Below are 13,711 nucleotides of genomic sequence, written 5' to 3' on the forward strand. Positions count from 1 at the left end.
GCTGTAAGCTGCATTCACAGTACTGGCAAAGGCCACTAATTTTTAATTTTATTTCACAATAAAATAAATGTATCTAATGATAATTTCCTTTATACATTTTTTTTTTTGCTAGATATCAGACATCACAATAATATGTGTGTGTCTGTGAAGGTTCTCAGTCATCCAGGTCATCGTAATAAAAGGATCCATATTCCTTTGACAATAATATGTGTGTGTTTTTTTCACAGTGAGTGAGTTAAGACTCAGTGGATGTGACATTTGAGATAAGTTGTGTCAATTGGAGTAACACAGGAAACTTTTGATTAAATTTAGAAGATGTACAGACAATAGGAAGGCATGTTTGATTTTCCCAGAATGTGTCCAAAGCTACATGCTGAAAATCAGCATGCTCCTGGGAGGACGCCCAGCTGGCATTCTCAGATCTCCCATTAGTCACATTTCCATTACAGAGCCAAAAAGGACAAGCCACGGCTCATGCATACTACTAATGAACCCCCCAGAACAAAACATGTTATAATTCTTTTTGGACTTGCAGCCAGCACAGATGACAAATTGAATGGATTGTGGCTGCGTTACCAAACAAATATGGCTTTTGATCTTTATGTATTACGTCCTCTTGATCTTACTGTCTGAAGCAGAATGCCCTTTGCATTATCAGAGACGAGAGGAAGGAAGATGAGAGTGGCATGAGACATAAAGTCAAAAAGACAGGAATGATCAGACACGAAGAAAAATGGCAGGGTGAAAGGAGAAATGACAAAGAGAAATGGGAAAAGGATGTGAGCAGAAGGAAGAGAGGTGGCTTATTAGATCTGGAGGGAGAGCTTCTATTTCTTTGTCGCACTCTCTCGTCTTCTTTGTAGTATCTCAGCTGGTGCACACAACACATGCTGTGAAGCTCAAATCGCCCCTCAGATCTTCAGTGAAGCAGACACATCTCATCGTGGCCATTGTGTGGGAGTCAAACCATTAATTTGTCAGTTGTATTTTTTTTTTTACTAGCACAGAACGAGGTAACAAATGATGACATCCAACTTATACATGTAAAAGTTGTAGTGTCAAAGATAAATGATGGCCAATCTCAGATAAGGCATTGGTTTATAGCGTGTGTTGGGGAAAAAACAGCAGTAAAGGTAGATTTTATAGAAAAAATTGGATCAAAACAGATTTATTAAGAAAATGTGAGGTGCAAAAAAGTAGTAGAAGCTCATAAGACAAAAAGGCGTTGTGGAAAAAAGGTTAGACATGAAGTAGCATAGCTGTGAAGTACACCTGCTTGAAATTTCACCATTTCTGCAGAGAAAAATACACATAGCTCTGCAACCCCTTTTGCAATCATTCAAGGGTCTCAACACGTTTAAGCTGAGGTGTGAAAATCAAATCGCACCTCAAATCATTTTTCTGTTCTCCAAGAGGATAACTGAGAGCCGGAAATGAGACATCGGCGGGGCGGTGGCGGAGGGGAGAACCAGGCAGTGTGTATGCTAAGGATTTATCATTTTCTACTGATGCTATTCACCTTGCAAATCTCTCAGAAAATCTCTAGTGCTCCCCCTAGAAAACACTCACACTGGATATTTGAGCCTAAATGAAGACAAATTATTCTGCACAAATTGGACAGAATGTGCAATAACTTCCAAATGAAATTCCAACACTGGACTGTGAAAGACACACAGGTTTTCACCACGATGAAGTCTTTCTGCTTGCGCTTTTTATAAGATTTCTTTGACCTTAGAAATGAGTCACAGAAAAAAAAAAATCCCCGTGTTTCTCTGATTGTCTCTGGGTATTGGCTGAGCAAGAAGGAGAACAGATGCTCCTTTAGTCACAGGAATAAAGCTCAATCGTCTCTGTTGGGCTGAGTATGTATTTCAGTGGGTAGTCTCTGGCTGGGGATGTACGTGAGGGGGCTGCAAGGTGTTTTTTTTTTATATATATATTTTAATTTTGCACTGGAATACAATAAGTGTGTGCACACAAGCTAATTTATTTGTGTCCATGCCTCATGTCTTTATGTACACGTGCGGGGGTGCTGGAAGAAGCATTGAAGCCAAATCTATGTGATCATAGTCAGTCCGTCTTTTATTTTATACAAATACTGATGCCAAACCTGTAATCTAAAGTTTTAATTAATAAAAAATAATATGCAGTGCTGCTGCCTGGTAAAATGTAGCCGCGTTGTTTGCTGTTTGGTAAGTTTAAAATTAGTGGAAATTTACACACTCCCCAGAAACAGATTAAAACATGCAAACTGAGTTTTACTTAGCATAGTTGTTGTGCTCAATCAGCTTGCTTTTGATGTTATTTAATTATAATTGTTAATCAGGATTTTTATAATTACCAAGGGTAAAACAACTGATGCTGAAGCTGAGGTATGATTGCAGGGCTGGGATTGCATTTATTCAGTGCGGACTTAAATGCTATGATTTTAGCAGCAGTTCTGGGTCAGAGAATGAGGTAGAAAATTATAGAAAACCACACGGTTTTGCCTTCAACAAAGCTCTCCTTTGACCTTTTGTACAACTGAAAATAAAAGATCAAAGAAGAGGCCAAAAAAAGAAACATGAAGCTGTTTAAAATGGTTCTTCATTGTTGAGATGGACACACACACGCTAACACACACTTGCACAAAGGTGGAGATCACAGGAGACTGACCTTTACCAGTTTTGTCGTGACTCACTCTGGCTGAGCGAGCGCGCAGGCATGTGTGCAGGTGTGTACATGTGTGCGTGTTTGCCAGGGGATCAAACAATATCTGTGCATGAGAGATAATGAGACTTTAAAAAAAAGTAATACTGCAAACACTGCAGAGATTTTGTGTTATCTGTACTCCTAATCTAGTCTGCTTACATATGGTTTTGTGTATGTATGTTGTTAAAAGGACTGATGGGGAAGAGTCTTAATGATCTGAATGCTAGAGGAGCTGCTAAGAGTTTATCTCTCTCCCAGTAGGCACCCACTCAACAAACTGTAATTAGTGAGTGTGTCTGCGCACACATGTACACAACATATAAACAAATCCAGCTTTTAAAATTCAGCCATTTTCATCGTACTACTGAAAAACACAGCAGTTACCCAAATAAAGAAACACTATCTTTTGTTTTGCTTCGATGCATGCATTACGCACTCTCTAATCCAAGTTGCATTAGCGTTTGCCTTCAAATGCCTCATTGTAAGTGGAGTGTACGAATGCTCATGGTCCTCAGAACTGTAGGAGCAGGTCTGCCATGCAAACAGCAAACTGCTGTGCTGACCATCCCTCACTCTCCTTTGATTAGATTCAAAACAGCACTTAGCCCTGCTGTGCTGTTCCACACATAACAAATGACATCTCTCCAAAACCTCATTGAGTCTAATTTTCCAACCTGCCATGAAAAAATATCCAACTCTGACTCACAAAATGACAAGAAGCTGATTGTTGCCAACACAACAGAAATGTAAACATGTTATTTCTCATAAATAACTGCAGGCAAACACCTGTTACACCAATCCGAAGAAAGGATGCATCATTAAGAGGTGGTGATTGATGCTGTTTGTTTACAGCTATAAAGCCGCAAAAATAACACATTTAATTCTTTAAAGTCATACTTCTCAATACTGCATGTGTATGTTTATAGTATCACGACTATGCACATGGTATCACATGACTGAGAACACTGTTTTATCATCATTTAGACCCTTTCACTCTCTCTCTGATAAATAAATACCCTACGGAGCGAAGACTAATGAATGTGTTCAGGCTGTTAGCAGCCTGACATGTTTTGGGGGAGTCAGTAGAGATCAAAACAAACCAAAGGGGCAGCAAATAGTGACCATGTGGATAAATAGAGCTTCGGAATATGTAAATTGGAAAATGTTTGCTAACCTCTTACCCATAACACATTTAAAAGTAGAGTTCAAAGTATTTAAAGGTGTACTTACAGACTTCCAGCTTTAACTTACAGGGTTTCACATATATTTTGTTTTATATGTTTAAAAATTGCAGCCACTTTTATACACAGCCCCCATTTTCAGAGGCCAAAAAGGAAATGTACAGTTGGGAAACAGATCAGAGCTGAGTCCTTGGTGTTTTATTGCAAATAAGCAGAGAAAAGCTCTGGAGTTGGTTTGTCTTTGACAACTTTTCACTAGAGCTTTCACTATAAGATCAAAGACGTGTTGATTCAAGCAAGAGAGTTTATCAGATAGCAACAAGGAGAAGTAAAAATCAAAAGTCTGGTCCATTCTGATTATCAGCTCAGCAACACCAAAAGGCCTTAAAGAATCAGAGCCACTTCAACGGGACAAGACTCAGCTGTTCATCTGCATCGTAAAGACAATGGTCAATCATTTATGGACGCCAGTGTTCACAGTTTGGACAGAGAAGACAAGTGGTTTGAAAGAGGAGTGAAAGAAGCCATCTGTGTCCACTGTGAATGACCATCTTTGAACAGAGGGCTGGTTTACGACACCAACTGTCTGCCGTCTATAATCCAGTTTTGAGATCCCCTCCCAGACACCTTAACGCCCACTCACATCCTGCGCCATTTGACCTCAGTAAATCACATGACAGGTTAGGGTTTCACAATGGGTTTACCTGAAACCTTGGCTGATTGTGACCCACACCCTGATTGTGACTTTTGCATGTGTGATTAGACACTCCCATTGGGCTTAAAATCTGGGACTGTCCACCAATTGCTCTTAGAACTGAAGAAGCTTCTTGGATGAGAGGTGAAACATCTGCAAGAAATTTCCAGATGCATTTCTTTCCAAGCGCTCTAGGCTACGATGACCTGGATGACTGAGAACCTTCACAAACAGACAGAATCGTTGTGAAGAAAAACAACTGCACAACATCTAACCAAGTAAAAAACAATCTCAAAGAGGTAAATGTAACATTGTCAGGGTCAATCAACTGATACCTTCATAATAGAGGAAACTACAGCAGGTTAACAAAACGGTACAAACCGCTGTTTACACCAAAGAACAGCATGGCTAGATTAGACTTCACCTGAATAAAAGTGTCTTCACAGTTCTGTAAAAATTATTTGGACCAATTAAACCAAGATGAACTTGTACCAAAATAATGGGAAGAGAAATTATGCAGAAGGAGAGAAACAGCTTATGATATGAAGCATATCACATCATCTGTCAAACATGATGTCTGATCTACATGATATTATAGTATTTGGATGTATTGCTGCCAGTGGAACTGGGTCCCTGGTGTTCATTGATGATGTGACTGCTTGCAGAAGCACGATGAAGTGTACAGCGCTAATCTCTCTGCTCAGATTTAACCAAATATGGACAGTACACAGTCTGTGTAATATGTGATGACTGGATGAATAAATAAATATCAATCAAACATCAATAATGACCCAAAGTGTGGTGCAAAAGCAATCCAACAGTTTTTCAAGGGATATTCTTCAATGACCAAGATAGTCACCTGATATCAACCCAACAGAGAAGCTTTCAGTGACTGAAGACAAAACTGAAAGAGAGACCCACGCATCTAAACTAAAGGTGGCTGCATTAAAGGGCCAGCAGAGCAGCCATTGACTGCAAACAATTTTCATCCAAGGATTAAAATCTTTATATTTAGAACACAAATATATTAGTTTCTCCAGTTATTTTTGAACCTCTGAAAATGAAGTCCGGTTATAAAACTGGTAATTCTTTTTTGCAAAACCTCTTGAATTAAAGCGCACAATCAGAATGTCAGTGTACAGAGGCAAAACAACAACAAAAGAGTTTTTGTCCAACAAATGATGGATCTAACTGTATATCAGTGTTGACACACACATACCAGCAGTTCAGTTCCTATTAAATCACCTCCTGTCATTTTCTGTGCCGTCACCTCCTGTTTAGATTTTTGCTTCTTTGTGAACACGGATCCTGGATCCAAAGAGCCAAAAAAAGATTTATTCAAATAAAAATGACTGATCTCAGATAGAAGCAAATATATGAACTACCCACATTTGCAGCTTTCTCAACTGAGTCAAGTTGGGTTTATCTTACAGTATATCATCCACCTGCATTTACAGTTACCACATCAAAGCATTTGCCCATACCACAAGTATGTCAACAACATTAATAAAATATTAGCTGAAAGCTTTTGTTCATGGACATAATTCTCCATTTAAATCATGACATAAACAAAGAATGAGTTGTAACGTTGTTAAATGTTAAGTGGAAGAATTCACTTTTCACTTTGTAGAAACATTCTGTCGTTAAACTCGACTCGGGTTAAGCTCTCCATCCTACATTTAACTCGACGTCGACTGACACATTGCTGACATCAGTCTAGTGTGGTGGATCAAACACAGCTAACAGGGATTCTTTTATTAAATAAGTTAATAAGAAGACCAAAGGTTTGACATCTGCTTCTTTCTTCTCCTCTCTTTCCAGCAGCACTGTTGTGTAATCTTTTCTAAATGAATGATCTCGTGGGCATCTTTTAATTAGCAGAGGAGGTCTGGGCGTCGAGTGACTCCCGGCTGGCATGTGAAACGTGTCACAGCTCTCCTCGTTCGGCCCTCCTTCACCATGCCTCCTACTCTAACTTGTCCTCCTCTAATCGCCTTGATTGACAGGATTATCAGGAGTCCACCCACTTGGAGCAGTTTGTGACCCGCTTCTTGCTGAAGGAGACTACCAATCAGCTTCATTCACTTCAAAGCTCACTCGAGTGTGCCATGGAAACCACAGCTGAGCAGACTCGCCAGGAGAAGTAAGAACAAACCTCCCCTGGTCATTCACACACGCACACACACAATTAGTCTTTCAAACTTGGGCAGAATATATTGTACAATAGCACCAATAATTACAGCTCTCACTTTTTTTTAAACCACACACACCAGTTTGCCTCCCACATTTTAGACTTGATGCCAGCATAGGTTCTTCTTAAGTGTTTGTGAAACACACCTGCTTTCTGTTGCAATCCAGCAGTTATTTGTCCTAATTTATCTGATTAACTCGTTCTCCATGAAGGAATATCTGAGAGAACTGAAGCACAGTGCTGGTTTGAGCTAAAACATCTATTGTAGTTCTCTTTTGCATTTTAGAATCTTTCAGCTCTTTCTCTTTCTTTTTGCACAGACAAGGTGCCAAATGTTGCGTTAACAAATGGTGCCAGATCAGTCAGTGCAGTGTAAAATACAATACAATATATATAAAAATATTTATAAATATTTCAGTTCGGTTCAGTTCAATTCAATTCAATTTTATTTATATAGTGCCAAATCACAACAACACCTCAAGGTGGTTAATATTTTAAGGTAAAGATCCTACAATAGTACAGAGAAACCCCAAAAATCAAACAAACCCCTTTGAGCGAGCACTTGGTAACAGTGGAAAAGAAAAACTCCCTCTTAACAGGAAGAAACCGCCAGCGGTAAGGGCAGGAATGCAGAACAAAAAGCAAGTTGTGAAATATAACCAGAGATTAATAATGACTAATGATTAAATGTAGAATGGCATAAAAAAACACTGAGTGAAATCTAATTTGATATGATTTAATATACCGAACATATATCAAATGTTTAAGTTCAGATATTTTACTGATTCATGAAGAATATTTGCTCATTTTGAATTTCATGCTAACAACACATCTAAGAAAACTGAGACAAGAGCAACAAAAGGCTGGAAAAGTAAAGCCTTGCTCCCTGTGCACAGGGAACAAGGCCAGGGATGAATATTTGATGCCTGCGATCTTCAGGTCTTTGGGTAGTATTGTATTAAAGAAATTGTATTAAAGGATCATTCTGTTCCCACTGCATGGGAACAGAATGATCCGTTTCTGAGGAAAAGTTAAAATTCTTCTTGAAAAATGTTGGACACTACATCCCTTGGACTAAAGTAGAGAGGCACTATCCAGCATCAACGCTCAGCTCAAAAGCCTGCATCTCTGATAGTCTCAAGGTACATTACAGTGCCTGTGAAATTGGAAGCTTACACATCTGGATTTGGCTTTAAAGCAACATATGCAGCATATAACATCCAGATGATTTTTCAGGGAGGGCCTTGCATATTTCAGCAGGAAGATTCTAAACTGCATACTGCATTTATTGCAATAGCATGGCTTTGAAGTACAAGAGTGATGAACTGGCCTGCCTGCAGTCCAGACCTCTCACCAACTGAAACATTTGGAACATCATAAAACAAAACATATGTTAAGCAGCTTGACTCTTCTATCAGGCAAGAATGGGACAACCTCTCCCAAATATCCAGCAGCTGCTCTCCTCAGTTCCCTGTTTACAGGCTGCTGAAGAAAGTAGGAGGGATGCTACATAGTGGTAAACATGGCCCTGAAAAAACATTTTTGAGACATATTCCTGCCTTTAATTTAAAAGTGAGCTAGTATTTTTCTTAAACTGGTAGACTTTCTGAGTTTAAACATTTGATATGTTTTCTGTTGTGAATGAAATATGGGTTTATGTGGTTTGGGAATCACTGCTTTTATTAACAGTCTATACAGCATTGTTTTTCAGAATCAGGGTTGTTGGATTTCTGCTGCTGTGTTGTCACAACTGTTGTGCAATGTGCAAAAATGGCAGTTTGTTTTTATTACTGCAAGCCATGTTTATGAATACTAGAATGTTAAAAATATGACCTTAATGTGGTCATGATCTTATTATAATTTTTCTAAATGCACTGACTGCTAATGAATACTCGCCTCTGAGCGTGAAAAGTGAAGGAGTGATGATTCAACCCGAGGCTCATGTTCTTAGTGGACTCTGTTTCCCGCATGTGCTCAAAGTATTTGATCAGTCTGGATCTGCGTTCAGGAATCAGACATGCCTCATTAGTGAGGATGACTCACCAGCGTGCAACATATTATATATGGTGTGAGTGTGGATGTAGATGGGTGTCCCCTGCAGGTCATGTCTGTGTTCATTATAATCCTGGTGTGTTTAAAGCACAGGTAATGATGCACCTGTCACCGATCTCAGATCAACAATTGAGCAACAATTTGCTGCCATTTGCAACCAAACCTGCATTCAACAGATTCTGAAATTGAACTGTTACTAAATAATACATTTGTTTTGTTTTGTCTTTTTATTCCAGGCTGTCCTTGTTTTGTGTTTCTCTAATTGCTCTTCGGTCTCTGCGGAGGAAACATATTGCTGAAAACACTCCATTGCAAACTCTTGCTGTGTTTCTAATTAAGTGCTTATTGGATGCTGGATTTTGGTATTCCAAACACATTAATCGCAGTCCTTAAGTCCTTTTGGGTTTTTTTCTTGCCACCTTAATCTTTATGCAGCAAAGGTTGAAGCTCAGTGGAGAGCAGCTGGTATCTTTGACAAACATGTGACACTCCAGCACTGAGAGGCTTTTGGAGTGCAGTACAGGAACAATGTTAATTATTGTTATGCCTTCTGCTGGAAATCATACAGAATTTTCCTTGACATTTGTGATCAGATTCAGAAAGAATGACACAAGTGATTCCAAAATCAAAATTTTTATTTATGCTCATTTTTGACCCTCAGGGCAGAAAACATGGACACCCAGTACAGTAACTCAAAAGTGAGGCGAAGTAGGGTTTTAAAGTTCATACCATGGATGCAGCTACTAAGAATCTCTGATGCAAAAACCCCAACACAGGACCTGAGAAATGCATCTGTAGATCCATCCACTGTTCACTGAAGCCTCATCAGAAACGATCTCAGTGGAAGGGTGGCTGACTAGAATATGCTTAAGGAACAAAACAAGGAGAAAAGGCAGAGGTATGCCAAATTACACAGAAACTAAACAGAAAATCAGAAGCAACCAGTCTGATGGAGTGATGAATCTAAATTTGGAATTTTTCGTTCAAGTTCTCATCAGCTTGTACGGAGGAGGTCAGGCAAGAGGCACAGCAGTGCACGTCTACAGCCATCTGTAAAGCATGATGGAGGCTCTGTCATTGTTCAGGGTTGCATTTCAGCTGGTGGTGGTGGTGCACAGAAGTGCAACCAGATTTTAAACAAAAATCCTACAGCATCTGGAAAAGATCTGATTTGCAACAGGTTATTTTTCTGTATGGCAACGATCCCAAACAGACTACCAATGCAGCCAAAGGAAACCTTGATAGAAAAACAATGGAACTTTATCACTCATGGATTGTCCTCCACAGAGTCTGGAGCTCAACATTACTGAAGCAGTGTGGGATCATCTAAAGGCAGCAAGCATCCAAAGAAGAGCTTTGAATGTCCTTCAATAAGCCTGGATAACTATTCATAAGGACTACAAATTACCAGAAACCTCCCAAAGAGTTTATGCTGTGTTGGAAAATGAAGGTGGCCTAATACCCAATAGTGACTTTGAACTGATGAGAGGTTGAACATTTAAAAAAAAACAAAAAACTTCAAAGTCCAGTCACTTTTCTTTCCAAGCTCCAATTATTGACTTCCAAGCTCATTAGAACTGCACAGTCTCTGCTTTTGCCTTATATACTGCATTTCCACGTATGTTTGTACATGTTTCAAGAGCTCACTAAACCAGTTTTCTCATTTTTCATCTCAAAAATAAAAATAGGAAACAGTAGAGAAATGAGGGGTGGCTTCAGTCTACTACTTTAGCCACATTATGTCTCTTATGTTTTCCCACGTTACATCTGCAGCTATCGAAATCGCAACCAAAGATCCAAATCACCATCAAATCATTTTACTTCCAGTTATATTTTTGGGTTGATACAGTTTTGCTTTCCATAATATTTTGTTTCACACAATAATTATGTTGACATTTATTCTCATTGGCAGAAAATAATGCGCTGGGATAAACAACCTTTAAATTAAGGAGACCTTCACAGACTGTCTTCCCTCCAAATGCATCGTTCTTTCACTCTCACGTCATTTCAAAGTGTGACTGTCGCTCGCTCCCCAAGCAGCTTCTCCTCTTCCTGCAGCCGTCTCACTGGAGAAATTGCCTTGTGCGTTTGAATTGCTCCGTCCTTCCAAACATTCGGAGATGTGGTTCTCTCTGGTGGTTTAAAATAGGTTTTTGTATTCAGTTGTAGGTATATGTGAATAGGCTATGATGGTATTACTCAGAACTGAGCTTGGGCCATAACAATGGCTCAAGAGCTTTATGTTTCCTATTGGGTTAGCATTATCTTTTTCATCATTCTCTCTGGAAAAAGATGAGCATTGAGATCGCACTTTGCTCTCCAGCTTCGAAACCTCTTTTCCTTCCTCCTCACTTGGCATAAAAACTGTAGGAGGAACATGTGGATGGGGAAGCTGTTGTGCTTTGATCTGTTAGATATCTCTGAAAGTTTTAGCAATTAAAGCAGCGATGTAGGTGAGATTGTGACTCACTGGCAGATCAAAAGGGATCTGCCCCTCCCAGTTTGTCCTCATCAAGTCTCAGTGGTATAGATGTATTAGACAACAGCTTGTGAATTAAAAACTGTGCTATGTCCCACCACTCTCTTCCCAACAAGAGCAGATCAAGCTGAAGAAAACCTGGTTGTTTCAAAAGTCATTACATTAAGACTGAAATGAGTGCACTCCTGAATACTGCACAGTTACAGTTGAAAAACAAAGTTTCGATCCCACAGTCTTGAAAAACAAGTGTATCCCATGTAAAATGTTTTCTGTGTGAATCAAAGTAAACGTTTAAACATGTTTGAAAGAACAGATTCAGTCTTCTTTTGAATTAAAGAAGAATAAGGAAGAAAATAGCTTAATAGACTGGTGAAGAGGGCCAGATGTGTCCAGGCCAGCCCCGTAGACTCTATAAAGGAGGTAGGTGAGAGGAGGATGTTAGCCAAGCTCATACCCATTATAGGTAACACCTCTCACCCCTGCATGAGACTGGAGGCCCTGAGCAGCTCCTTCAGCAATAAGCTGTTACGGCCACTGTGTAGGATGGCGCTAAAATATACATGTATGTCTGTGTATACCACTCTCACTGTTTATTTTTCCTTTTTTATTTTTCTATTATTTCCTTAATTCACTTTTTCCTTCCTGCTGCTGTAGTAAGTGAAGGGTTTGTAAAGTTTACATCTAGAGTATAAGTTGGTCTTATACCTCAAATTGCTTCCATTTTAGCAGTAATAATGTTTTACTGTGTTTTGCTGTTCATCTGCCATCAGTCTCCAACATCAGCTTCCTGAAATTTTTGTTCATTCTCCCTTATAAAACTTCAGTTTCAAAGGCTTTGTTGGTTTTCTTGCTATTAAACACAACTGCAGATGAAGAAAAACACGTGATTACAGCATGCCATCATTTGTTTAACAAAAGTAAACCAGAATACCGTACTGTAAGCAATCATTTCTTGTTTGGCTGGGTTTGTAGTTACTCTGATAATTGCATGCTCTGATTACACAGGACCTTTTTTTCCATGTGACTGTATCTGGTAATAGTCCTGGAACTGAAAAAGAAGTGAGCATGTAGGGTATTTAAAATGTAGAACGAGTTCAAAATAGAATTATGACATGCTATGTACACACGCACATGCATGCACGCGGGCGCAAACACACACATGCACACAATCATGCATGTTCACACGCAGCCTGCTCACAGACACCCTGAGGTCCCTTCAAAGTATGGGAACCAACAACTTGACAGCAGTAAGATAAATCTTAGGTGAAGACACCCTGTAGGTGCACATACCTTGTCACTGCCATTAGTATCACTGTCAGACCAGCATTACATAGAAATTTAAAGCAAGTCAAGACAACTGTGGCTCCAGACACCTGATTCTCATCACAGATTGTAAGAAATAGAAGAAAAAAACAAATAATTTAACTGTAATTTTGTGATCACCACATACGACATGTGCTGAAAGAGCATGTGTACTTTACAGAGGGCTGTGATGCAGTGTGTCCTTCAGTGATTTGACATTTTTTAAGAAAAACATAAAGAAAGTAAAAATGTATGCTGAAATATGTGAGGCTTAGGATATTTACTGGCCTGTTTTGATTCAAGACAGGGTCCTGTGAAGCCAGAGGTGTTGTCCATCCAGTGGTCGGGTCGTCGCTCTAATCGGAGGCTTCAGAGAAACAACAGCCTCTCCCCCAACAACCCTCTCTTTAGCCTCGTCAGTTCAGGTGGGGTTTTTTTTTTTAATGTTTTTTATGTTTAAATAACTCTCCATCACCATGTTGTGTTGCGTTATGTTTGACTGTGATTCATTCCTTGGGTTATCCTGCGTTGTTTCTGCCAGAAGCAAAAAAAAGCTGCTGGACCAGAGTCACACCGAGGGAGAGCAGAGCACAGGAGGGGAAGGAAGGTCATGTAGGTGTGAGAGAAACAGTGCAGTGAGACACACAGAGGGAGCTTGAGGTGGAGGAAGGCTGTGACCACATGTGTTTCTATGTTTAGTTTCAAAGCCACTTATCTGGTGCACAGGTGGAGGTTTGAGGTTGCACATATTTGGAGGTCAGTGGCAAGTCTCAATGCAGTACCTGCAGAGCGCACTGTAATTGGCTGTCCTGTTGTTGGCTCTGCAGCTAAAACATACTAACATTAGCACCCCTGCTAATATCAGTTTAGCAGGGGTGCAGGGTCAAATTAGGGGTCAGCTATTGACTTTGATTACATCTACAAAGCTTTTTTTATGTTTACGTAGTCACTGTCAATTATAGTGAGAAAAAATGGCTTCTTAATGGCTGCTTATTTCTATAATCTGAGTTACTTCTTTTGTTCTATAATCTATTACTAACCAACTCCAGATACTACTACACAGTATGTGCTGTTTACCACAAGCTCTGACATTGTACAGGACTGTAGTTACTATACAATCA

The 13,711-nt window shown here is 39.5% G+C and overlaps 1 protein-coding gene across 2 annotated transcripts in view; it reads left to right on the forward strand.

The window, feature by feature from the left end:
- Positions 1-13,711, forward strand: part of necab1 (N-terminal EF-hand calcium binding protein 1) — a 42,490-nt gene that overhangs the window by 13,839 nt on the left and 14,940 nt on the right. For both annotated transcript variants that reach the window (XM_076879294.1, XM_004548137.5), the window contains exons 6-7: positions 6,573-6,709; positions 12,894-13,015. In XM_076879294.1, the coding sequence (XP_076735409.1) occupies positions 6,573-6,709; positions 12,894-13,015 (259 nt within the window). The remainder of the gene's footprint in view (positions 1-6,572; positions 6,710-12,893; positions 13,016-13,711) is intronic.

The sequence above is a fragment of the Maylandia zebra genome, linkage group LG22 (assembly GCF_041146795.1).
Source record: "Maylandia zebra isolate NMK-2024a linkage group LG22, Mzebra_GT3a, whole genome shotgun sequence".
NCBI classification, from domain to species: Eukaryota; Metazoa; Chordata; class Actinopteri; order Cichliformes; family Cichlidae; genus Maylandia; species Maylandia zebra.